This window comes from Trachurus trachurus (assembly GCF_905171665.1).
Source record: "Trachurus trachurus genome assembly, chromosome: 3".
NCBI classification, from domain to species: Eukaryota; Metazoa; Chordata; class Actinopteri; order Carangiformes; family Carangidae; genus Trachurus; species Trachurus trachurus.
Genome location: NC_139893.1, coordinates 11,697,169 through 11,724,739, shown reverse-complemented (window position 1 = coordinate 11,724,739; position 27,571 = coordinate 11,697,169). Strand labels below are relative to the sequence as shown.

At 41.7% G+C, this 27,571-nt stretch overlaps 1 protein-coding gene across 2 annotated transcripts in view; it reads right to left on the bottom strand.

The window, feature by feature from the left end:
* Nucleotides 1-27,571, bottom strand: part of myo1ea (myosin IEa) — a 50,670-nt gene that overhangs the window by 3,332 nt on the left and 19,767 nt on the right. For both annotated transcript variants that reach the window (XM_083999468.1, XM_083999469.1), the window contains exons 5-26: nucleotides 23,414-23,501; nucleotides 21,486-21,575; nucleotides 20,426-20,557; nucleotides 19,974-20,108; nucleotides 19,551-19,683; nucleotides 15,484-15,680; nucleotides 15,312-15,392; nucleotides 14,556-14,642; nucleotides 14,384-14,467; nucleotides 12,879-13,046; nucleotides 11,883-11,968; nucleotides 10,016-10,097; nucleotides 9,821-9,927; nucleotides 8,470-8,568; nucleotides 7,957-8,101; nucleotides 5,133-5,247; nucleotides 4,877-5,046; nucleotides 4,630-4,775; nucleotides 2,825-2,971; nucleotides 2,086-2,243; nucleotides 983-1,069; nucleotides 665-872 (exon numbers count right to left, since the gene is read on the bottom strand). In XM_083999468.1, coding sequence (XP_083855594.1) covers nucleotides 665-872; nucleotides 983-1,069; nucleotides 2,086-2,243; nucleotides 2,825-2,971; nucleotides 4,630-4,775; nucleotides 4,877-5,046; nucleotides 5,133-5,247; nucleotides 7,957-8,101; nucleotides 8,470-8,568; nucleotides 9,821-9,927; nucleotides 10,016-10,097; nucleotides 11,883-11,968; nucleotides 12,879-13,046; nucleotides 14,384-14,467; nucleotides 14,556-14,642; nucleotides 15,312-15,392; nucleotides 15,484-15,680; nucleotides 19,551-19,683; nucleotides 19,974-20,108; nucleotides 20,426-20,557; nucleotides 21,486-21,575; nucleotides 23,414-23,501 — 2,745 coding nt within the window. The remainder of the gene's footprint in view (nucleotides 1-664; nucleotides 873-982; nucleotides 1,070-2,085; nucleotides 2,244-2,824; nucleotides 2,972-4,629; nucleotides 4,776-4,876; nucleotides 5,047-5,132; nucleotides 5,248-7,956; nucleotides 8,102-8,469; nucleotides 8,569-9,820; nucleotides 9,928-10,015; nucleotides 10,098-11,882; nucleotides 11,969-12,878; nucleotides 13,047-14,383; nucleotides 14,468-14,555; nucleotides 14,643-15,311; nucleotides 15,393-15,483; nucleotides 15,681-19,550; nucleotides 19,684-19,973; nucleotides 20,109-20,425; nucleotides 20,558-21,485; nucleotides 21,576-23,413; nucleotides 23,502-27,571) is intronic.

The following is a 27,571-nucleotide window of genomic DNA, read 5'->3' as shown; positions in this document are numbered from 1 at the left end:
TAGTCGATGTACGAGTTCAACCCTTTAACTTAATCGTAATGGAAACAGAACAGTGGGTCTGGTCTGATGGGAAAATGACAATCGACTATTAAGTTACATCATCAAGTGTCATCAAGTTTTCACCTCGGTGTTGAACTGCAAACACCAACGATGCAACAAATTGCTACTTTGCGCCAATGGAAACACAACTTGATGTGACTGACCAGCATTTTATCACAAACAACACACGCTTCATAGTATAAATTCTTAGTGCGACATGGGGGAGATTTTTCCCAGGAGCTGTGGGGAGTCAACAAAAATGTGTGTGTCTTATCAAACTTGACAGATGCAGCAGCAGCTGAGTAACACAAAGTTACACAACAGAGCTCCCAGAGTAGCTGCGCTATAATAAAACTGTAACACTGTTTAGTGCGTGACGGGGAGAAGCCTCAGAAATCACAACAACAAACTGTAAGCCAGACAGAGATAAACAGGAAGGGCTGTCACAAGATGGCACTGACAGAGATATGATAAAGTATGGAGGACTGACAAATCTCCATTCTACCTAATATGACCCATTCGTGTAGCAGTAGCTTTTTTTCCTGACACGTTTTCTTTTTGTGTGCGTGTGAGTGTTTTATTTAGTCTACTCCTGTATGTTCTGTGTGGGTTTCCTGTTTCTCACCCTGCAGCTCCTTGTTCAGGCACTTTCAGACAGTCCAGGTTTGGCTGCGGCCGGCTGCTGCCTCGCTCCTTCACCTGGTTGATGTTGCTGGGCAGGAAGGGGCGCGCTGCACTGTGGGGCGAGGGGTTGTGCCTCTGGTTGTGGTGCTGTGAGTTCCTCTGATTGGCTGCGTGGTTGGTGTTTTTCAGGCCACCGTTCTGGTGAGCAACTGCAGAGAAGAAGAAGTAGAAGAAGAAGAGGAAATGAAAAGATATACTGGTAAATGCTTATGTAATGTTAAAATGGTCCAAGACAAGCTGTGAGATGTGACCGCCGTACCTGGAGGTCCTGGTGCAGCCCGTGACGGGATGTTGTGGTGGGTTCTGGACGTAGAGCGACCCTGAGTGATTCCCTTCCTGGTGGGGCCTGAAGATGAGATATTCAGCACATTAGCATGACACAGAAACAGTAAAGTCTTCAGGTTAACGTTAGAAACTTTGCTTTTCTCTCTCTCTCTCTTTTCTAACTGTTTTATGTTGTTCTTCACATTACTGTAAATCTTATTGTTATGTTGAATGTTTATCTTTATGAGGACCACTTGACAAGCCCTTAGGGTTTTTTTTTGTTCCGTTGTTGTTGTTCCACTCTTTAATATGCTGTTTTACATTTATATTTCCCATGTGCTAATAAATAAATAAACTACTACCACCATAATTTCTAATCTACAGTATATCTGAAATCAATTCAATTCAATTCAATTCAATTCAAAGAATTGTATTTTTCTGTTAGGAACTTCATCTGCGGAGTGCGACAGTGCATATTAAACTAAATAAATACAAATGGACACATTCAAATGTTAAAATGTTAAAAAGAGAGAGAAAAAAACACACACATCTACAAACATGCACATACCGGATCAGATCAGCTGTTCAATAATCTGATGGATGAGGGTACAAAGCTTGGTTTTAAAAGTAAGAGATCTGTATCTCAGACCTGAGGGTAGGAGGCTGTGCAAAGTGTGAGTGGTGTCTGAAGTTGTCTGAGAACCTTTGTTATTATTATTTTACTTTGTTATTATTTTACTGCTCTTTGTTATGATTTTGTTTAGTGGATTGCGATGGATGTTGGACAGTGAACCAAACCAGGCTGACATGTTGAAGGTTATAATAACCTTCAATATATCAGCCTGGTTTGGTTCACTGTCCAGCATGTGTTTCAAGTGTTTCATTGAATCAGTAATAACCTGGTTATTATTGATTCAATGAAACACTTGTAGAAAGCAGCTCAAACTGACTGGTGAACCTGGAGTCTGTGAAGTTTCCTGTGCATGTGGTAGAGATGTGTTGAAGTCGGACATTCACGACACCATGTGACTCTTGTTCACACCACAGACATCTGTAACCTTATCGTGGCTGACTGAACAAACAGGTCTGGATACTCACGTGTGTTCTTGGGAAGCCCGGGGCCGATGCTGACCTGCAGGGATTTGCTCGTGGGCTTCAGTACGGGCATGTCTCCCTGTCCCTGGACAAACACCACCTGCCTGGAGCCGCCGCCACTCAAGAAGCCCCAGTTCTCCTTCTTCAGCTTCATCTCCAGTCTGAGAATCACATGAATTTCAGTTTCATACCACAGTACAGTTTTTTTTTTTTACATTGGGCTAATTTTCATCAGGTCAAATAAATGTTTGAGTCTGTATGTACAGTCATACGTATATGTTTGTCCAGGGTATTTGGCTATGAATGTAATATCTCTGTAACCTCGTGAGGGAATCTCTTTGGATTTGGTTAAAAAAAATGTTCACCTGGACTCAAAGACCATCTGCCTGGAATTTGGAGGTTAAAGGCCTAAAGCCTAAAGTTCAAAGGTCAAGGTCAGACTAACCTCACAAAACTTGATATTGGCAATGTGAAAACAATACCTTCACAACTCAAGAATGTGGACTGATTAAGGTCTCAGTGACCTCAGAAAACACTTTTTTGTCATTACTCAAGATTTGCCACTAGTCTGGGAAGCGGGGACAGCATCACTAAGAAGACGTTACCTTTACAACAACAATAAGATGAAATTGAACTTAAAATTTGAGGAACTTGAAGATGTATCTGATCATTCATTGTGGTTGTCATTTGTGTTGTTTCAACTCCCACACTGGTTTGGGTTATGTTGCATTTGTTTACTTACGTGTTATTAAACTTGAGTGGTAGCTTCCTCTGGGTTTTTTCCTCAAACCTACGAGCCAGTAAACTGATGAACTCCGTCTTAAAGACACAATCCAGCAGGCTGTCGTACTCCTGCTCGTGCAGGATCATGAAGTCGTCCTGCATCGTGCTGAAAAACATGAACAGACTTCTCAGTAAAAGGGGTCGTGTCTGAGGCTAAATTTAAAACCCTGATATTATACGTATGTGATCATGGACACATTTCACTGAAACACGTCAAGAAAGATGACGTTCATACAGTTGTGTTGTGTTGTGTTGGCTTTGTCCTTCTCTCTGCTCAGCTTTGATAAAAAAGCTAAGATGGAGAGTCGGGATCATCTTTCACATTTGCATAGACACAGAGGGAGCCTCACAAAGCAGCTCACATCTGAAGAGGGAAGAAGACAGCTTGTGCCCGTAACCCACACAAAGATACTTTGTTCCTTCCAGTGAAGTGGAGTTTTTCTCTGATGAGCTTTTTACAACTCCTGCTTTCGTTCATTGCGCCACCTGGTCCACATTACGCCAGTGACTCAAAAGCCACATGCTCGCACCAACAGCTCTGTGATTTCTACCTCTGAAACAAGTTACACGGCGTTCCCATCAACAACAAAGGGCCTGCAAGTCTGTCTGCTCTTTTGTAGTAAACCAGTCTGCGTTCTTTCATGAGAGTGTTTTTGACCGCGTATTATCTCAGCAACATTTCCGAGATACGGACCGAGCGCATGCAAAGGGACAGGCACACTGTATATACAGGAGGTAGTGTAGTCTTAATATACTCCACATGTCTTCACTGTCCCTTGTGTGATATTTACAGCAACATGGGAGCTCGTGTGATTGGAAATCCAGACTGTGGCCTTTAAGCAGATTCATGTTTTTCTGCAGTACACAGTGTCCACAGAATATATGTTGGGTCACTGCCCTCTGCCTCCGCTGCATGTAGAGCAGCCATCGTCTTTGTTTTGGAAACAAATCATTACAGACTGGTCCTGCACTAACTCGTTTTTTTTCTCTTCATGTTCATATGAGTGAATAGAAGTTCAAACTCAATTTGCCATCAAGACCCATGCTTCCTCTGCAGAGCTCTGTGTATGTCAGCTTTTAGATAAAGACATTGACAGGTTTCACTCTGTTCCACTTGTGTTTTTATGTAATTTTCATGTGAACCGGGGCACAAGCAATGAATCTAAAGTGGTACAGGAAAATATCAGTGAGGAGGGAAGACTCTGTACTGTATGCAATCTACCGTAAATGTGATTGAGAATGAACTTCATTTCTTGTTTCATTGTCGTTTATATGACGAAGCCAGGCAGCTTTTATTTCAGAAAATGTGAAGCCTGAGTTGTTTTGGACTGATGATGAGGTTAGGTTGGAATGGTTTTTCAGAGAAGAGGTATTTACTATATCTACTTTCATAAAAAGTGCTTGGAAATTAAGAAAGAATGAATTATATGTGGTTTGGTCTTGTTTGTACTCTGCTGATTATGTTTGCTGGCTATGAGTATGAAATCTGTGTCTTGTAAGCCCTTATAGGCTGGGCACCTTAAATGGTGTAAGACCCATAAATAAAATAAAATAAAATTCAATTTAATCAGTCAATGATGTGGTCACGTACTATGTGGTTATATTTCGCTCAGAGCAGTACAGTAAGTGGTGGAAGAGCAGGAAGCAGTGCTTAAAATTTACTTATGTAGATAGAGTGAGCGCCAAATTTGTTTATATGGAAGGATTATATTTGCCCAACATGGTTATATATGATTAGACAGAACAACATTTGACTGTTCATACCTCAGTGACACCGCCAAGATCTTCTCCACATCAATCCGCCGCTTCAGCACCTCCGTCACCTGCCCTTTCTCTGGCCCCTGCTTCACCTTTTCTCTTCCAATCAGGTACACAGACTTCGGTGTTAGGATCAAGTCTCTCTTGATTCCCTAAACATAGAAGAAAAAAATAAATTAACACAAAAACAGATGGATAAATGTTTCATTCTCTGTTGAGCCAAAGAAAAAGAGCCTGTAGGAAGAAAACCAACCTTGAAGCGTCGGTCATATTTCGTGACTTTGTCCGCAAAGTCGATCTTTTCCCTCTTTGCCAGGAACTGTCGGAGCTCGGGCCGGTCGTCCATCCCCAGGTAGTCACCTACAAAGTTCCTGTTGAGGCTGTGTCGCCGCCTCTCCTTCCGGTTCAGCAGCAGGTCAGAGGCTGGATAAACCAAGACAGACAGGAGAGAGTGAGGAAGAGAAAGGGGAGATGGAGACAGAAGCTGTGAGGTGTTACACTTCGCTCACCTTCTTCTCGCATCTGGACGTATTTCTTGCAGGCGACGTATTTCCTCCAGGCTTTCTGGATGGTCCTGGCGTAGCCGTCAAACTTGCGCTCCCTCGTCTCCTCCAGCAGAAAGAGCTGTGAAGACAAATAGAGACTCAGTACAACACAAAAAAAGACGGACAGACAGATGCACAAAACCCAAACACAGGAACACCTGAACAGACTGAATACACACAAACTTGTGAACATTTGAAAGAAGAAAAAAAAACTCTTGTCAGTGTAAGAACGAAGGTTTTATTCCAGTCTCATGTCCAGACCGGCTCAGTATCCAGCAGCTCTGTTATATCACATGGTTTAATACTCGAATCGCTGTTGTCAGGCTGGTCTCTGCTGAGCTGTAGAGCAACAATGTACAAACTGGTGCATGTGAAATGTGGAGATCAACACTGTGACCCAGACAGACCATGTCGTCAACAAGCTCCAGCATCCATCCTCTGTTCCTGTGGTCAGTAAAAAACTAGTTCACTCATCTGCTGTTTCCAAAACAAATGATTCCTGCCTTTAAATTATACAGGCTTATTATAATCGCTGGTTACTAACACAGATTTAAAAAAAAGGATCAAGACAACGCTGCTTAGTCCACGTTACAGCTAGAGTTCGATCTGAACTTTAAATGATCTTCATCACTGTATCTGTTACAGTTTTGGGAAGGTTATTTATTGAATCTCTTTTTACAATGACCAATACATTTCAATCCCACTGCTAATTTGAATGTGTGGAGCTAAAATACATTTGAATAAAACTAGAAAGAGGAACAAAATCTCTGATATACAACATAATAAATAATGTTCAAGGGAAACAACAGTCAAACGCCCATACACTAAATACTAAAGCAGGTCTTTACAACAGTAATCAGCCATCCATTACATGAGGATGAGTTTTCAGTGTAAGTGATTGGAGACAAAAGAAACACAATCGAAACACATTCACTTGATTTGATTAATTCAGACGAGTGAAGCCTCGTCATAACTTCAGATAAATGCTGGAATTTACTGGAAATTAAAGAAAGAAAAATGATGGGCCGACTTGAGATGACTTTTGATTTTCATTAGGATAACTTATTAATAATACCCAGGTTTAGTGAAATACTTTTATGTGCTTTAATTTATCCTGATTTCCAATTTGTCCTTGTCCTCTACAGTATTTGCAACACATTGCACTGTGTTGTTCTGTATTAATTTTAAAGAAATATTTACTTTTTGTCTTTGGCTGTAAATGAATTTGGCCACTTCCTGCAGAAGGAGCTGACTCTGAGCCAGAAGACCACCAGTCTTCTTCCTGATTGGCCTCTAGACATGCAATCACACTCTCTGTCCTCTCCCTCCCAGACTAAACATCCTGCCCACTGCCTCGCTAACGGGCCTGGCATCGACGCGGACTGCCACAGGCCACGCCGCGGTGTGACGACACAGGAACAGAACCACAAGCAACAACCAAACACACACCATGAGAAATCAAACTTCAACTACAAAAGCTATGAGGCGAAAACGGCTGTGAGTCACATGGCGGGTGACCTACGTAACCACTGAGGTTTCAGCGTTTTTGACCGGAAGATGACAAATCCAAAAACAAACAGCAGGTGGGGTCTCAGCAGATACTACATGCACATGGGTTTAGATCGAGTAAAGTCCGTGGGAGGTAAGAATTTGTTTATATGTTGCTGTAAGTGTTTAATAGTGGTATTAAAAGTAAAGTGTCCTGTTTGTAAGACGAATGACGTTTTATTTTGTCCAAAATATTGTAAAAATTTATTTAAAATCAATATTAAACTCCTGGCAAACATGTATTCACAAATAACAACTGTCTTTAGTCTTGCCTCTGCCTCGACGCAGCACTTGCGAGACCTCTGACGGACAGTAAACCACCAGCTCATCCATCATCACCACTGTGGGGGGAGAAGCTCTTCTCCAACATCTGGCCTGGTGTCAAACAAACTAAACTTCTCATTCCATCCGGCAGAGAAAAAAAAGCTTCAGTCACACATCTAATGAGCTGGTGTCAGTGTCTTATCAGACAGAGAGGCTTGTTTTGAGAAGCCTGGCAGCTCATTTCAGCGGTCCGCCCTCGGTGATATTTGCGTTTTCATAAGCACACCTCAGTGACTCGAACTCTCGGTCTGGCAGAGCGGGGGGAGGGGAGGGGAGGAGAAGCTCTTGGCACCGCATGGCTGCAATGAATAAGTAAAGGCATTCAGGATCAGCTGTAAGGCCTGAATTAAGACTAAGATGTCTGTGTGCAAGCTTCTAAACATACATCTGTGTGTGTGTGAGCGCGTCCGTGCACGATGTGTATAAATGTTAATAAGTGACAGCACAGGCGTCACACAAATGCTGCTTTCATAGGAATCATGAAAAAAGCAGTTATGGTGGAAAAAGACAAGCCTTTATGATGTACCCCCCCCCTCCAAACACTGCAACCACAGCCTGTGCTTGTGTTTTAGTTCCAAAGTGGTGTTGACTCAGTGCTGACGTGGTACCAGGGTCGGGTTCAATCTCCTCCCCTCCGACAAGGATTCGAGTACAATTTGGGACATTAGTGCCCTTTTATGGTGTTTAGAGTAAAAATGGTGAGATCCGTTTTTTTTTTTTTCTCTCTGCATACAAACAGACTTTTGCATGCCAGCAGACATTTTGACATATGATTTGAATTTTGCATCTATACAGGAGCAAAAAAAGTTGGCCTGCAAGTTCTTACTGTAGCTCTGCAGTATATTTTCCTGGAAACGCTTTCTTATAAAGAAACCAAACAAAGGAGGACGTGAGATACATGACAAACTTAACTCACCGACTCGGGGGCTTTGACGAAGATCTTGGTGCGACCAAGCTGGAACTGATCCTGGTCCATGTTAACGGAGCGTAAGAGATGTAGGACGCCTTGTTTCTCGTCTCCTCGCCACGTCGGCCAGGACTCTTTGGTCAGAATGGCGTACCTGAAGAACAGACAATGGGTTTTGCATAATGAGGGTTGGTTGTTCAGGTTTGGAGGGAGGATGATTTACATATATCACACGGACGTGTGCCAAATGGACACATTTTAATGTTGGAGTTCAACAAATCCAACATGGTAAACTGTCTGTACGTCTTGGTGTGTGGAACTTATTGGAAACATGTTATGTAAAAGCTAACATGAGGCCAAGGGTGCCACAGAAATATGACTGATTGTAAATGGTAGTGGAAATACTGAGGGGGAATAGTGAAAAAAGCAACGTCAGCATGGACACTAATCAGACACAGCACTACTACTGAACCAAATAACAGTCAAAAGAAAGCATGAGTGTGAATCGCAGGTGTGTGTTACCTGTTGAGGAACTTTCTGAAGATTCGGCGGTAGGCGTAACCAGCACGCCTCACCCTGATGTTTTCCTTCAGACCCAGATACTCCACCTGATGTTTCACTCTGAGGGTGAGAGAGCAAACATAACGATCAACATAAGGATTGGATTAAAGCTCCTCTCTGTTGTGGCAATACCCTGAACCATTAATGAATTATCAACATCTTTCCCATGAATTTTATACTGACTAATCCTTCCAGCCTCGAATGGGAAAAACACAAAATACTCATACAGGACACTGACGCCTCTGACTGCGGTATTGTATTGATGTAAGTGTCCTTCCCTTTTCATATCCTCCCTCATTTTAATATCTTTTGTGTTATCCATTACACATTGTGATGTTTTTGTATTCATGACAACTAGTTTGCATTTTACCATAGATGGTTAGAGATATCAACTCACACTCGACAACATCTTTTACAAGAAGCTCCAACTCCACTGACGGAAGAAAGTGTCTATCACAGGTCATTGTATGTAAAACAGCTGCATTTTGCCGACTTTTTCCTCAAACAAAGAGCTTAACTGCTACTTAGTACACTCAGACTTCCTGTGAAAACACTGGTTCCGGTGCTAATTAATGAGCCACCCTGTGCAGGACTCACAACAGGAAGGTCATAGGCGCTGAACAATACTCTACATCTGAACATGTAGCGACCAGCGCCTGCGAGCAGAGAGGAAAGAGCGGGAAACTGAAACAAAGGGATTAAGGGGGTGGGGGTCGTCCCAAACATGTCTCACATGACTAAGTCTTCAGACGGACAGAAAACATAAAAAAAGGAGCAAAAAACAAAAAGGGTGAAAAACAAATCGGAACAATTACCCCATGTTTACGCTCTGAGTGAGAACAGCTGTGGATATGATGTCACAACTTACAAGAATTAAGGTTGAATTTATGTTATTTCCAGTCTTTCCCCAAGTATGGTTATTATTAAAGTTTTTGTCTGACATTACTGCACTTTCAGAGGCAAAATCTGTCAATTTCAGTCAATTTTTAATCATTTCATCTATTCTATAGCCTACATCGGAAACATATTCGATTGTTGGTAATGTTTTAATTGCTACTCGTGTGTGAGGGCTACTAGTGTTAAAATAGCTTCAATAACATATAACTTGAAATAACTGCACAGACTGAGCAATATGGCAGATGGAGGATGAATCACTGTCCCTGGCTGGTTGTTCCTGTTCATGCATGTGATCAATTAGGAGTTAGGTCTGATTAACAAGAACTACTTTGGTTCTTCAGAGCTGTCTTACATGTGATGCATTGATGTTTACAAACGGTTTTGATGTGAGCGGACCCAGTGATCAGCCACTTACCGACTCTCCTCCCAGTCCCTGGGCTTCTTGGTTTCATTGGGTTTAATGCAGCGGATGTAGTGTGGGGTACATTTCATCAGTGTGCTCACCAGGTCGTTGGCTTGTCTCTACAGTATAATTAGAAGAAAAATCAGCTGATTGAGCAGACACACACATTTTCTTTTATGCGAAGGCCGTTCCTAGACTAACACACACCTTTATTTTGCTGCCTGCAGTTGTGGGTCGACCCTTCTTCTCAGCGTTGAGGTTCTCGTGATACAGTGCTCTGATGAAGGCGCTGTCGGAGGAAGAAGGGAGGAGACTGAATAAGTGCTGATGCAGACGATTTGGTATCATCCCCGATCAACAAAAACAGAGCGTGGTAGGCCTTAAAAAAGCATGCAGAGCCAAAGTTAATGATTAAAGACCCACGGCCTTCTGACGAAGGTCACTGGTTTAAATTCCTGAATCGCTTGAGAAGGTCCGAGCTGGGAGGTGGTGGGAAAATAGGGGATGTGTGTTTTTGTGTGTGTGTGTGTGTGTGAGAGAGAGAGAGAGTGAGAGAGGTATTTGTATAAACACCTCTGTGTGCTGCAAATCTCCTGAGGGTCACAGCTGTACATAGGAACAAAGTTTATGCTGCTATTATTTACAACACACTCACAAAAGTCAAACAATTTATTACTTGACATTGAACTTCGACCGTTTGCTTTGTGGAGCATTTGGTAGCGCACTAAATCATCACTAAAATACAGTATTCTTGATATAAAAGTCTCCAGTCTCTTCTCAAACACTTAATGCATATGTATTATATCAAATATGATCTAATAAATACATTTCAATTTGTTGTTGTAGATGATTTATAGCAGAGGCGTCACAACACCATGATGTGTTGCTGCAGGTCAGAATGTAGCAGATATTCGTGAAGTTTCCATCTTCATGCTTCTCTCAGCTGAGGACACTCACGGCTAAATACAGACAGTGAAAGTTTAAGAATAAACAATGTCTCTCAGTTTCCGTTTTGCTGTAAATTTTCGATTTATTTAAAATCTTGTGTGAAATTCTTCCATTTAAAATGCCACTATAGATAATCTGATGCAAGTAAAACTGTACTGTGCTTTTGAACTCTCTTGGAAAGTGTTTGGAAAGCATCAGAAATAGATGGTTTACAGTCAGGCCTGGTCTAAAGCTGACACGTACAGCTGCTTAACATTCAACTTAATTCAACTCGCTTCTGTCGCTGCCTTTGGTGTTTATTATTTTATTATTTCAAAGTGCTTTTTGATGTTGTTGTTTGTGTTTTCTTAAATCCAAAGCCTTTCTCCCACATTGGTATTTGTTTGATTTTAAACTTCAGACTGGAGGTTATGGACACAGAAGAAAGGATCAGCAGGTTGTGTGTACAAACAGATCAGAGGTCTGCTAATATTGTCCAGCTGACAATACCGGTCACTCCTTTCTTCTCCGTTCAGACCTGCTGCTCCAGGGGACGAGGCCGCTTCCTTCCTTCTCGTGCTTCCTCTATGTGCGACTGTGCCAAAGTCTTTTATCTATGCGTGTATATATATATATGTTTGTACATATGTGAAATTCATGTTATGTATTTTCCAGCGCGTGTCTGAATGGGATTTTGGTTTAAGCTCCTTTCACGCCTCACAAAACGTGCCCACAAAGGGGGGTGTGCGGCGGCTGAGGCCTGCGGGGGTTACACAGACAATGCAGGCTGTTTGCACAGATGGCCACTTTGACACAAAGAAAGGCCAAGAAACTAAAACACAGTGGGACCACACTCCACAATGCGTCGCCCCCCAGGGAGGAGGCTGCACATTTTAAGACCAGACTGAGCGGACCCCCAAAAAGCTTGCATATCGCGACAGAGACCAGACGTGATCGAGGGCAGAGGGCGAGACGTAACCGAGCCCCCGCACACACGCCGGCTTCCAGATGCACTGGAACGTCTGAAACTCTCATTCAGATGTGTTCAATTATAGCCACATGCGTCACAATAGAAAACTCCCTTCAAGTGCGCGCCACAGAAATCCTCACCACCTGTTTGTGCGGCGAGTTAATAGGAGTTACTTACATTTCACTGCTCTGCATCAGCTCAATGAGGTCAGTAAAAAGGACGTCTCGGTTCCTCTCGCAGAAACCTTCTGCGTCGTAGGACACCTGGAGGAGACACATAAAGGAAGATTTCCAAAGAGTCATAAATGAAATCCTCCAGCAAATGAAAGGCGACACCTGTGTGAAATTAACAAAATGGAAACTGATATTCGGACCAGAACTGGTGGCTTCAGTTTTACGGGGGAAAGAAAATGAAGGGTTACAGAGCCGAGCTTTACACCCCCTCAGGATTAGCGTCCTTATAAAACCAGCAGTGGTTTAAAGGTGTGTAAATTAAAGCATGTTATTCCTGCTATACTATCAGCTGAGACTGGGGGAATGTTTTGAGCCCGGTCATGGGAGCCCCTCAAGTCTTTATGGCACGGCTCATTAGGCCTGCGGCATGTGTGCCAGGCTGTGGCCACCACACATCTGGTGAATGACATGAGACAACTTAGGCCCAGACCACCAAAACGAGAATGACAGCAAAACAAAGACGTCTAACGAGCCTTAAGTGAAATAAAGCTGATTAAAATGGATGACACTGACATAAATCAGTGCACACGGAGATGCGACTGCAACCATAAAAAGTTAAAAGGGAGAGAAGGGAGTTGCAGGACAGAGGGGCGTTTAGTTTAGAGCTGGAAAACTTAAAAGCTCAGAGATGACGACACAAACTCCAGAATTAAAGGACCAGCTGTATAACTGCTATTTATGACAGATCATGCAAGTGGCGAGCGACAGGATCGGCTCCCACACCAACACCATGAAAAATGACATTTTAATAAGCTTCTATTTCCAGAAGTTACCATCAGCAGCCTGCTGCAGACTGCATGTACTGTATAAAATATTCATTTACAGTTGATACCACAGCAAAGAGCTGCTCCAAACCTCATATTGAAAGCTATTAAAGCCATTACTCTGTAAGGGAGATAAAGATCTCCCTCGCAAACATCTGCAGTGCACTCCAGCTGACCTTGCCAGCATAGTGGTGGATGATGAAGCCCTGGTTCCAGCTGTTGAAGTGTTCGTGGGTGTTGATCTGCATGCGGAGCTTCTGCAGCATGGTCTGGTCGGCTCCTTCGCCCACTGCGTGCATGGTGGCGCACACATCGTCCAGGATGCTCATGATGCCCGGGGGATTCTGGAAAAAAACACAAGGAAAACACGTCAGCCTCGTATCATGAGTCACCGCTCTGACACTCACCAAGACGTTACCAGCTCACTCACACATGGTATGACCTCATGTTTATTTTCGACCAATTTGCTGTAATGACCAAGAGAGTCTGAAAATAAAATATGAACCCAAAGGTTTGATATGTGTAAAAATAAGCTGATCAACTCTCATTTAAATTATTTATGGAAAAATGTTAAATATGAACGAACTTCAAAAATTCCCTGGCAGGAAACCTTTGGGTGGATAAAACAGTTCAGGTCACGATGTCACCTCTCAAGTTCTAGATAGATTGGTATTTAATAGACTAAATGATCAATCAAAATTAACATGCTGATTAATCAGTGTTGACAGGTGTTTTAAGCTGCAGCTGTAATATGTGAAGCACATTGCAGGTTTAAATATAAACCTTCTGACATAGTGAAATATCATAGTAAAGTTCAATTCAACAACTGGGTCCAAATAGATTTTTACTAAACTGTTAATCAGTGTAACATTTTTCATAAAAAACATGAAGAATCTTTCATTTTTGATACTGAATGAGCGTCCAAATGAAGAGAGGAGCTTCAGTACGGCCTCTCTCAGACATCCCTCTGCTCTGTTTGGCTCCATTATGTTCGAAGTTGGGTCGGTGGCCTTCGGTTTGCACAGTGCAAACAGTGTCTCCGACTCAAAGAACACAAGTCTGTGTCACTGGATTAACTAAAGTGGGTCTGGTGTAAAGAGCTGGACTGTCAGGGCCTGATACTGATCCCCTGTTCCTCTCAGAAGGAGGCTTGTTTTAAAGCCCTTGTTGTGGATTTCATGGATTAGACCTCTCAGTGGGACAGATAAATCAAATTAAGAGGCGTGTCGGCACGTTTGAGGATATTAAGATGCAAGTCATGGCAACAGAGCAAAAAACTTGGCAGGAACTCGTGAAACTCTGTTTACAATATGAGGACAATAAAAGTGACACATATTTATTGGGAAAAAAAATTGTTTCATATTCCTGTTTGTTGTGATAGTAAATTGATGCAGGGAATCATGATAATTTCCATTATTGATTAATACAATCATTGTTTTCTTGGTTAAACAATTAATCTTTTGGACTTTAAAATGACATAAAAACGCCTGTAAATTAATTTATTGTTTTACCTCCACCCACCATTGTCTATTATGCATTTTCATAAGTTTTGAATGAGATTTCAGACCCACATTGGATTTCTATCAAAAGAAAATAGAATAAAGTATTGAGCTTGCTGAGTGGGAGTTGTTAACTCTTGATTTGTTTATAACAGATCATTATTTATTTATAGTTTATTTACTTTGCTCTCGATGAGATCGCAGACAATCTTGTTGTTGAAGTACTCGATAGGAGTCCACTTGATGCCCTCTTGCACATACTCCTCCTACAAAGAGAGTTCAGAGTCAGACACAAAGACACTGAAAAATGAAAAGATCAAAGTAGAAGGGGAGTGTGGAGGAGAGGAACATTACCTGCTCGGCCTTTAGAGTCAGTTCAATGAAAATCTGCTGCAGCTTCTCATTCACAAAGTTGATGCAGAACTGCTCGAAACCATTTTTCTAAGGAAAAGACAACATGGTCAGGACAATGCATGGAGCCTGAGTGAGCTTTATCTTCGGCAGAGAACGGATCTCCTTTGGCCTCAGTGGGCATTGTTTAAAGAGGGAGCCTCACACAGCCCGCCTGGTATTAAAGGAAAGGCCATATTGTGAACATACAATGGAGCCTGAGCCTGAGCCTGAGCTTTAGGCAGCAGTGGCCCGAGTCTTCCTGTTTGATAGAAAAAGCAGCCGACCTTTTCTTACATTGTATTTACACAGAGAAAACATTGAGACTGAAAGGAGAAACTGGCAGAGGAGATTAGATTAGTTTTTGTCTTTACAGTTTATAATGTTATGTAGTGTCATGTCACACACTAACAATCTTGTTATTAGGATCTAGAGCTGCCTGTAAACCAAAATAATACAAAAACACTTCCATTTGGTCACAGGACTTGTCATTAAACAAACTAAACAAACCAGTAATCAGATTAAAAAAAGCATGTTGAAGTCTGCTGCCTCAATCAGAAGATGGGACTTAATCCACATGCTTTATAAATTAGTCTCATCCCCTGTGTTTAATCTGTTTAAATGCTCAAAGTTAATACCTGTTAATCTAATTTATGTGTTTCTGCAGAGAGGAATTCCAGGAGCCGTGTGTCAGCGTTGGGAACAGCCAAAAGCACCTACCTGGAAAATTTCAAATCCATAAATGTCCAACACGCCAATATTTAACTCCTGCTGATCCTTCACCACGGCTTTGTTGATGGACTGAAATCAAAGAGTTTAGTTACTGAAATATAAGTTTGCCAATGGAAACTGTGTAGGCTTCACTTTTATTATTAAAGCATTGCAATCATACCTCCACCAGGAAGTCAAACACACGGGAGTGCAGGGCTTTGGAGAGGGCGTCTCGAGTGTAACACGCCTGCTCCACGTTCAGTGTCACGTCAATAGACTCCACGGCATTTCCCCACTTGCTGTCCATTTTCCGGCTCGTCAGTTTCTCCTTCAGACGGTTCTGGTCGATCCCGAGCAGGAACGCAGGAAAGGCCAAAACTGTTAAAACACAGAGGAGAAAAGAGAAAGAAGAGAGTTATCATCCACAATCAAAGCCAAACACAGACATTATAACCATGGATCTTCTGCGGAGCTGAAATTATTATTTGGTGAATTGATCAGTTGATCAACCTGGAAATCCCTAAAAAGACTATTTAGATTTTTTTTGGGCAACATTTGGCAATTTTTACTTTCTAAAATATGAAGATTTGCTGTTTTTCTTTGTCTATGTGAAGGTTAAAGGTTATTGTTGGGTATTGTTGTGTGTGTTGGACAAAACAATTGCAGTTGGCATTTTTAACAATATTCAGAAATCTTATAGTTTGAATTATTGGTCCAGAAAGTAATTTGAAATGAATTTATCATTACTGTAGCTCATACAGTGATGGCACGTTAAGTTGTTGCAGAGAAATACAGTAAGTCAGCATGGCATTGATGGGAATGGCTCTGAAATTGCAGGGAGACATTTCTCGAAAAACCAGTATGTAAATCAATATGCAGGCCACATACTGCAGATTTGAAAGGCGGCCTTGTGTGACCTTTTAATAGCAGAGAAACGCTGCTAATCCAATGCTCCAACAGCCACTTTACTCTTATCGTTTGGTGATAAGGCCGCCTCACAGATGAGGAAAGCTTCTGCTGATAATCACATTGCAGGCAGTTGTGGGGTAAAGCCACAGAACTGGGTTGAACCCACTGAAACCGCCGAAACAAAACATCCTCTGGAGAAAATCCAGCACAGATGAGCTTTGAATTACGGCCCGCATGCAGAAAAGAAGAATAGTACTGAGCTAACCCTTGAAAAAAAAAAGTGTTGTGCGCACCACAGATCATTTGCCCCTGACCTGGCGTTGATATTGTCCCCTGAGAGCCCCTCCCTGCCTTATTACAGTGACTCACTTCCCCTAAAAGGAAATAGCTCTCAGGCCTGCAGACTCACTGTGTCTGGGAATGCATCAGACCACTGCAGTAGCTCCCCTTCTGGGACTTTAGGGTGTGACTGACCATACGCCTGCTTAAATCATGAGGAAAAGTCATCCTTTGTATTCAGCAGGAAAGGTATGGTTTGTATATGGAGGCTCTTATGCAACGTGTATGTGAATTTCAGGAACAATGCACAAGTTCTCCTGCAGGAAATTTATTAGTCAAAGCACCAGTGGATAGTAAGAGGGGTACGATATGTGTACAGAGGTTTTACCGAGCATCTGGATTCACTCATTCCAACATGATGTAACACATACAATAAGTCTGTCAATTTCCTTGTGCAATATTGACTCTGTATAACTCTCACTGAAAATAAAGTTTGAATAATAAAATTCTGGGTACGGACACGACTGTCAAATATTCCTTGCTTGTTAAAAGTTTATTCTACCCATCTAATTTTAAAAGGAATAGTAAGACCTCTTTGGAAACTGCTTTTTTCCCCTCAAAAGTTGGATGAGAGGATGGATACACGCTCATGCCTGCACACACGATATGAAGCTGTAGCCACCAGCAGGTTAGCTTAGCTTAGCATAGAAACTGGAAACAAGGGGAAACGGCTAGCCTGGCTCTGTCCGAATGTGACGACTCCACCTACACCTGCACATCTAAAGCTCACAGATTAACATGATATACGAATGTCGTAGGTTTGAACCTTGTCATCAATATACAGATTTGAGGAAGCACTCAAACTGAATCATTTTGAAGCTACTCCAGAGAACATTTAGACACAATTAGACTTTACATTGGAACTGGGCTCAAGATGTTATTTGTTTCTGGTCACAATGTTTAGTTTGTTCTGGATGATCAGTTTATATCAGATGAGATGTTTCAGTCCAAAATGTTTTTTTTCTCTTCAAACAGTTATTTGTACAAAACATTAAGATCAAGTTGCTTCATGTCCCAAACAGACAAATAGTTCAAGTTCAACCACTGATGATTCAGTGACTCCTCTCTGCTGAGTGGTTGGTTGCTGATATTAGGGTGAACTTGGCTGGTGCCGTTTTGTATGTAGAGTGGGGGTAAGTGGTTTAAGCACATGTTAAGTGAGACTGGAAGGAACAGGAAAGGCAGAGATTACGAAGTGCCGCTGTTTCGTCTACACTGAACAGACCAAGGCTTTGTACACAGCATCATAGAAAAGATACAGAGAAGGAAGGAGGAAGGGAAAAAGGAGAGGAATAAGGAGAGGGAGGGGGATTTTTCAAGGTAATTTTAGCCTCTGACGATATATGCACTTTCTATAATAGCGTTTTATTTTCTGATAATCTAGCATGGTCTTGTGAAGTACTGCAGACAGTTGGCTGCAGCTCTGCATTAACACAATAAAACTTTAGAGACTGAAAGTGGTGAGAGGAAAAACCAACCAGAGAAGGGCAGCTCGGGACACTGAAGAGAGAAGAGACATTCAAGGACACAAGAATACAAAGAGGTTCACCAGCTTTTAAACTCACCCTGAACATCAGCACCATTGTCTTTGGCCTCAGTCATAATAACACAACTTTATCTGTGTCATTCTAGCAATATGACTCTGTTTATCGTCTACCACTTTGGTCCAGACTGAAATATCTAAGCAACTATTTGATAAACTATCATTTTTTATACAAACATACATGGGTCCCAGATTTAATTCAGTGGCTACACAACAAGCTGGCAGAAAGAGAGGCTCAAAATTTGGTGCAACCATTTATGAACTCCAGGGGACGACCTTGTAGCAACGGTGATTTCCTGACTTTTTATCCTGCACCATCATCAGGTCAAAGTTTAAAGGGATAGTTCAACATTTTGGCAAATTGGCCCATTGCCATAATCCCTATAGTTTTAGGAGTAGGTTTGTTACCTTTAATCGTCGTGCAAGCTATTTTTAGAACGGCGGAGCAGAGCCGTGAGCTGCTCAGAGCTACACTACGGAGGCTAATGGGATTTCTTGGTTTCCCTCATCAAACTCATCAAATACACAATCCAACAACTCCAAAACGCTCTGGTGGACAAGTTGTGACCTGCACATTCACAGACGGAGTTGTTTTTGAGGTAAATTCATGCAAAACCGCTGATGCGTGTTCTCGTTGGGGGCAGTTTTTCAGCAAGCAGTCTCTGCATTTGCCTCTCAAACAACTCTGTCTCGTAACGTTCTGTTATTATCTCATAATGTGGCGAATATGCAGGTCACAACTTGTCCACGAGAGCGCTCTGCAGTTGTTGGACTATAGGGATTATGGCAATGGGCCAATTTGCCAAAATGTTCAACTATTCCTTTAACATGGTACAGTGTTTTTCCTTATGACTTAGTATCTGCAGAGCTAAATACATCCCTTCCCATTTGCAACAGCTGTAGGTGTAGTTAGTGCCAATTACATAAGATAGTGAATCCTGGCTGTAGACACTATGTCTTGTTGTAACACAGACATTTAGTAGAACAAATATTTGCATGTTTGCATAGTGAGAATATATAAGCATGTTCAGCGCAGCCTCAGAGTCAACACTCACCATCAGCCACTAGCTTGACAACAGACCTTTGGACCTTGTTTGATTACAATTGGATGATGTTCACATTTATATTTATTTTAAGTCTTTCCTTGAATGTTGCTACCGGTTTGTGACACAGGATGTTTCTCCCAGAGTCTGATGAGGGGGTTTGAAGGGCAATGAAACATGATTGGAGAAGTGAACATTTAATAGCATGGAGGGACAATAGTTACCAACAGCCAAAACCAAATAATGTGTGAGGATAAACCTTTAAGAGGTCTAAACAGCAAATTACAAACAGCCCAAGTTGTTGTTTCCATTGAAGTTTTAATGTGATCTTCGGTTGCTACCTGTTTTAGTGTGAACCACATTAACCAAACGAGGTTGTGTTGCGCTCTCTTGTGAACGAGCCCTGCTACTTACACTCTTCACTCTCCACAGCAGCGTAGTTGCCCGATTCCCTGAAACTGATATTCCCCAGGTGTAGGACGCCGGCCACAATCTGAAGCACCATGGACCGGTCTTCCGCCGAGATGCCAATCACACTCATGGCATGCTGAGAAAGAAAAGGAGGAAGAAGAAAAAAATCATGCTAAATCAGGGCCGTGGCGTGGGTTTAAACACTCCTGCGGTACCTAGCTCATGTCCTCTAATTACTCCTGTTGCGGTTTGACTGGTAAACAAAAGCAGGAGGAGGTCGTTGGAAAAGAAAACAAAAGAGGAGTGGTGAGGAGGGAGAGGAATGTAAAGAGGAGACTGTGAGCCACATGAACACTGGTATGAGAGTCACAGTCACACAAAAAAACAACAGTGACAGTGTTAAGTTGTTGCCACTTGTTTCTGTACCATTGTCTCCTGGAAGTCACTCTTGTCATTGATGTCGTCCACTTTGTAGGAACCAGACTGGTTGAGGTAAGTGTAGTAATCCAGGCTTGTGATTCCCAGGCTCTTCTTCTGCTCTCCACTGGCTCCTTCTATCAACTGCAGAGCAGGAAATTATTCATGTGAGACATCATGTTTATGCAACACTTATAGACATTACACAAATCCTGTGATAACGTCATTTTCTTTAAGCATTTTATGTGCTCCATCTGTGCGTGAAGAACGCCGTGCTATGGCAAAACTGAACACTTCTGTCTTTTCCAGAGACCTCAGGCCATACACGACGAAAACAGATTGACCGTCCTCCTGCAGCCAAATGGCACGTCACACACAGCGTGTCCTGAAATCCCCTCACAGACCCTCCTCGCGAGCCAAATGTGTCCCGTTCGCTCTCCGGCTCAAAAAGTAGGTCTCACCTGATAGAATATGTGGAAACTCCTTTCTCCAGGATTCCTCATGACGACACGTGACTTCTCCAGAAGGAAGTTGGAGATTTTCCCTCCGTCTGGTTCGCCACCGGAGCTGAACTGGATCTCAAAGTATTTCCCCTGATGGATCAAAGCATGTTTTTTTTTTCTCAGTATTGGAGCAAGCTGCAATAATGCTTAAAGCCAGAGCTATGAGATCTGAAATACTGGCACCTGACTGTTTCAGGGGTTTCTGCTGCTGCTGGTGCGCGTATGTGTGTGTGTGTGTGTGTGTGCACATTTCTGATCCTACTTTCTTCTCAAGTCCATAATGTAATATCTGTTCCAGTCAAACTGAGAGCAGAAGCCCAAATCTGAACAGAGACACCTTTTATACAAAGACTGAACCCTAAAAATAAAGGTCCTCAGGCCATTAGTGACAAACCATTTTCCCAAAAACTTTGTCTAAAAATATCCCAAGCTCTGACACAATTGTGCTTTGTGTGCAAACCTGAACACTGAACCAATAAACTCAGCTGAAAAAGGTTATTTCTTTAAAAAAAACTTGCTTCACCTTCATTTTAAATCCTTGCTGACTGACTTCCTTTACAAACACTAGAGGATGTGTCTCAGTGATTCTGCATGTATGTCTTTCTGTGCACGGTGTCCTCACAGCAGAGCTCTGGTTAACCAAGACACACATGAGGTTTGCTGCCTCATGCACCATGCAACAGAAATCAGACGTACTGTAATACTGTAAATCTTTGCTTTTTCTCAGACTCAGCTTGGATCCGGAGGTCTGCCACAAAAAAGTCGAGTCCTCAAATTATTGTGGGGTAAGCAGGACCTTCTGCTTGTATCTATCTCTTAGCAACACTGGGTTTTCTTACAGAGCTGGTTATTCAATTTTTTTGCTACGTTACAATTTCTTCTTTTCTTCCTCGAGGCAGAGTCGAGAAAGAACAAAAAAAAGAAGTGGCCTTTTTTTTTAACTCCATGTGTTTTCTTTCATTAACAAGAACCATGTTGTTACACGCTGATTCACAAAAAAGTGAAATAAAACCCTTACAAATCTGCTGGAGTTGTTGTTCCTCACAGTCTTGGCGTTGCCGAAGGCCTCTAGCAGCGGGTTGGACTGCAGGATGATGTCTTTGACGTGCTGCGAGGAGACAGAAGCAACGAGCTGTTAGGTACGTCACGGACGGTCTGTGGAGCAGGTACAGACACCACACACTTCACACCCTTACTGACAGGCTGGTGTGTGTGTGTGTGTGTGTGTGTGTGTGTGTGTGTGTGTGTGTGTGTGTGTGTGTGTGTGTGTGTGTGTGTGTGTGTGTGTGTGTGTGTGTGTGTGTGTGTGTGTGTATCTCTGGAACTTTCCACTCAAATCTGAGCGTGTGTGTGTGTGCACATGGATACACACTCATACACAAATACACATCACACAGACAGACACAAAGTCTGGAGAACATTATCTTCCCTGTGAGCCATCTGCATGTCACACACACATGAGTTTTAAATCTGGGCAGCAGACGCAGCTACTCCCACTTCCATTATTGTACACAGAAGTTAAGTGGAAATTATTTCTTGGAAATTTTCTCGCCTTACTAAACTTAGTCCCATATGAAAGGAAACACATAAGAACTGCCTCTCACACTCACAGCTATTTATAGACATCCATACTGTTATTGGTTTACTCTTTTTGGCTGAGGTTTGTCCCAACACGGATGTCTTTTCAATTTTCACTTGCTTCATTTATGGAGCTTAAAAAACACCTGGAGTCCAACTGAAGTAACAGCACATTTCCAACATGACCTCAGGTTGTTAATATAAATATTTTACAACTTTGATTATTTCTAACCGTGAACCTTTAAAATCAACTACACATGAATAGGAATCAATATGATTGCCAGGATGATAGTGATCAGAAACATAAACATGTCTGACACAGAGGAAATAATTATCTATTCAAAACTCTTCTCAGACACGTGTGAACACACACCATCAACACATTGAACAAGAATGTGTGTGCTGTACTGAGCACAGTGTGTGCAAATCTGGAGAGAACCAATCGAATGAGAAGTGATGCTGAGCAGGACCGGATGAGGGAGAGGAGAGGAGAGGTGAGCTTTTTCCACTGTAACGGCCACATTTGGTTCAACAAACAACTGAGTTATTTATATAACTTGCTTCAGACGTGTGCACTTATTCTGTAGCTTGCAATTTTAGACACCCAAAACAATAATAAAACCACAAATTCAGCATATATAGGCAAACCAGCTCTACTGTATAATTGAAATTTAAAGCCTGTTGATGATTTCTGATGTTGCCCTTGTGGAAGCGGCTCTGAATGGATTAAATGAAAAAAAAAAAAAAAAAAATCCCACTGCCATCATGGCGCAGGCATTTCCTCATCAAACTTTAGATCTTTATCGAGCTTAGGAACTGGACATCTGCCGGTTTGGGGGACTGCCAGGTGGCTGAGTGGGGAGGGGGTGGGGGGCAGGGTGATAACAGACACTGGGATGGTGTAATGGTGTAAGGATGAGGGTGATAATATAAGGGTGTGAGGGAGGAATAGCAACAGGTTGTTAGAAATGTGCAGTGAAAATATCAAGTTAAATTTGTGATTGATCTAGAATGATATAATTTGAAAAGGCATGTGCTGAATAATCAAATATATTTTAACTACACTGAAAGTGATGATGAGAAAACCATTAAAAGACTTCAAGTATACTGTAGATGCTGGATTTTTGCCAATGCTTTTCCTGTCATTATAGTGAATCTCAACTTAAGTAAAGTATTTATGAAGCAGTGATATGTCAGAATTTTAACAAACATAAATACTTCCATTTTTACATTTAATAAGATTTAATTTCTACTGGTATTTTTGCTTTTTTACACATAAATGGAGCTTAACAAAACAATCTGTGCACATAAACTCATCTGTGCATTTTTTACATGCCGTCCTGAAAGGGAAAGAAAAGCTGGTCTCACCTGTACTCTGGGTCCACCCCCTGACACTCTGGAGATGTAGCCCATGATATATTTGGCTGCCACTGTCTTCCCTGCTCCGCTCTCGCCACTGATAAGGAGAGAAAATGACACATGAGTTAAGTGAGGCATGTACACCTGACTGATTCTTTGGTATTATAGTCTTTGGCAGCTATTGTGTATTTTCTATCTTGTCGCCTGATCAGTCTCATGTCCATGTATCACTGTCACCTGTGGACGTCTGTGAAATAACCTCCAATAAGATCCGTGGAGCAATACCTCAAGCATTCATTTACAATCTGTGCATGACACTTCATATGTCATGTTCATAAACACATTGTAGCTGCTTTATTTACACATTTTGTCTGAACACACAGCAGCAAATAGGAGACTTAGAGCTGCTGAATGTGGATGTCCAGGTCCATGTCCTGAAAAAATAGAAAAAGCATGCACATCCCATCCATGTCCAGGTCCTACCTATAATTCAAGTCACAACTGTTGGTCTTATTCATTAACCGTAACACACTGCAAAAGCTCACACTTTAAACTGGGACGATAATTGCAATTTAACCAATTTGCCGGTTTATGTATGTGTCAGTGTGTGTTTGTGTTTCAGTCACAGTGAGTCTACTGTATAAACAGGTACAGGCCCACGCTGCCGATTTCACATGTTCACACTTCATTTTCTGTGGGAACCAACGTGTGTTTTGTGCCATTAGTAGCAGCTAGAAGTAAATTTCCACTCAGCGGGCTCAATGAGAGATTGGCCACAGCACATCTGGACAGATGAACGCCGCAGTAATAAGGACATTTATTCTGTTTTGTCACATTTACAGATTTTTTCCCCCATATCTCTCCCTCCCTCACCCTACACTTGTCTATTTTCCTCCTTGCCTTTCACTTTGCCAGGGTCATACTTATTTTGACATATGTGGTTTGGCAGTGCATGACAGTGGAGTCTGTTTTTCTTTCTGTGCCTTAAAGTAGGGTCAGGTTGGTAATGCCTCTGTGAGAAACACAGCTGCAGACTGTTAGAGGCTGCCAGAGGAAGTCATGGGAGCCACTCTATTACACAGCAGTCTCTATATGGTTGTAACCCCCCCCCCCCCCTATATAACTCCTTGTTTCTTCCAAATTCTCAGTATTGTCTGGGCTTCATTGCTGCACAAGACTCAAGTAACAAGAGTCGGGGGAGCAAATATATGATGAGTTTCAACATATCAAGTTTTAATGCCAGAAAATCACCCTGTGCTCCATCTGAGAGCATTGTTCCTACTCTTGCAAGTTATTCTCTGAAGAGCTATTTTCAGCGCAAGTTGCTGGGAGTTTGAGTCCCATTATGAATCCTCAGAAGGGCAAGTCTCATTGTTAAGGAGCTCAAGTGCTGAAAGGCATTGTTAACTTCCGCAGAGATTTATTAACCAAACAAGGACATGCTAAGACAGTTAAAAAAAAAATGCAATGTAGAAGCTTGGAGGTTTGAGCATTAACTTTCCTGTGGCATTAGAGGCACTCGCCATGAGAAATGGATGCACAGTCAACACTTTAAGGCGAACTGCTTTCCCACAGAACTAGACCAAGGTGAACGTGACTCTTAAGATTTTGTCTCGCACCTTGAAAACATTAACTTCTCCTTATATTCAAGCTACAGGAGTCTTTGTCCATCTGTTTTAGGGCTCAGTCTTCCAGTCCAAAACAAGAGGATGACATTGGGGAATTGAAAATCTTTCGTCAAATTCAAATTACTGGACAAAACTTGAAATGAGTTTGTGCAGACTATTGAAGCTATACAATGTATTAAGAGAAAATGAGCATGAGCTTGGGTGAAGCAGATACTATGAAAGGAATATAAAAGGATTTGTGAGAAGTGTTGTATGATGACACAGGTTTAGTAGTAGAGGTGTTAATCCTCACCTTCCTTTGTTTTGCATACATGCTAATGTCCAGTGTTTGCTGACCAGGCCATATTTTTTCCTCCTCTGTTTGGTTGAGTCAGACATCTGACTGATACAATTTCCACTGAACTGCTGACTGAGCCATTTCAAAGAAGAGCAATCATTGATTTATCCTGAAATAATTAATTTGTTCAGAAGAAGGGGAAGGAGAAAAACAGTGGACTGGTGAACAGCGTCACACAGAGCAGCTGCAGGGACCATTACATCTGTGAAATGAGATGGATTCACTTCAAATGGGACGGGATAAAAGCTATCGACCAAGAGTCAGTTGGCAGCTGAAGAAAGATCGAGAAGGTCATTAACATCCGACTGTTATTAGGCTGAGAGATGTGGGTAAAAGCTCCAGAAACTAGTAAGTGTGTTGTTGACTTTAGATCATATCTGAGATTATTTTGTTACACATACATGAAATAGTTCAGGTTGAAAATCAGTAAATCAGCAGATTATAAGAGCAACATGGATGATATTCCACATGTGCTTTGTTTGTTTATCTATTATGCAATTTATTTGGATTATCTAGTAGAACAATCTTGTATAATGATTTCATGTCATCTCATCTACCATTTGCAGAAGAATTAAAAAGCCTGATGGCTGTAGGTACAAAGGATCTTATATCTCTCCGAGAGAGGAGCCATCCACCACTGCTGTTTTTACATTTTAGATATGATTGATAATACGGTGGATCAATTTAGCTACAATTAAATAAGTGTTGATTACTATAAATAACACCCTGGACTAAACCTGTGTTTAAAAGCATGTTGACAATCTCTCAATACACATTGTCCTTATTTAAGACTGGTCTAACTATAACATACCCAGCTCTGGCACAGCCATGTCTGGAAATGAGCTCATGGTCGATCATTAAACCAACAAGGAGAAAAAAATAGGTGTTCAGCCAACACTGAATAAACCTGCTTTTTATAGGATTAAGGAAAAGTTGTTTGGGTGACATGCAGACAGAGAGACTTTCTGACAGGACCCTGATCTTATTTAGAGCACATGGTTGGTTGGTTCTCTGAAAGATGTCATGGGTCTGATTGTATCTGTAGTTTGACGAGTAATGCCAAACTGATAACACCAACTACACATACCATCTCCTGTTCTTCCTTCCTAAATATCTGATGGAGATTCACAGTGACAGTTACATCAGTCACATGCTGCAGTGAGCAGGTGGCAGCAGATAAACGTCTACCTGAAACCAACTCCTTACTCAAAAACAAGGTGAAATTGTGCAGAAACTGCAAAAAAACAAACCACAGTTTCCCAGCAAGCCTAGTCACAGCTACTCAGCCTGAATTCCCCTTACCATTAATTCACACATTTCCTTGTAAACGATGAAAAAGCGCTAGCGCAGGCCGGCCGGCGCTGACCACACTGCGTGGCCAGCACTTCACAGCTGCCCTTTGTTTGCTGAGACCTGGTTCATCATAAAACCACTTCCATGCTTTTGTTTGCTGATTTAGTCAATCACAAAGTCCACCTCAGTGCCTTTATGTGGGAAACTGACCTAGCATTTGCTGTGCTGTCCAAACAACGGGTGAAAGTGCTGAAGCAGGGGTCATTCGCCATGAGGTAAGCACTATGGTTACCATGCTGCTCAGGTGACTGAACCATAGCTTAAAGCCCCAATCATGACACAACACTTTCCCCCGTGCAGCTTTGGAGATCAAAACACACTCACCAACAAACTCAAACAAGCTGTGCAAGTACTGGTAACACTTTTCTTGACGCCTATCTCTATAACGCATTATAACCATACTTATAATGAGTTATAATGCAGTTATAGCACTGTATAACTACAGTTATAACACTCATAAATTATCATAATGCTTTATAACAATAATCATAACACACTATAAAGCATTTTATCATGACTTATAAGGTCAGGTATTATAATACGTTATAATTGTTAGTAACTCGCTGACAATGCCCACATCTATAATGCATCATAAATATAGTTATAATGTGTTATAATTGGCTTATAAACATGTATAACTATCATTATAAACACTCATAAATTACGATAAGGCTTTATAACAATAAGCATAACACATTATAGAGCATTATAACTCTATTATAATACTTGACCTTACAAGCCATTATAAAATGCTCTATGATGTGTTATGCTTATTGTTATAAAGTCTTATGATAATTTATGAGTGTTTATAATGATAGTTATACACACTTATAAGCCAATTATAACACA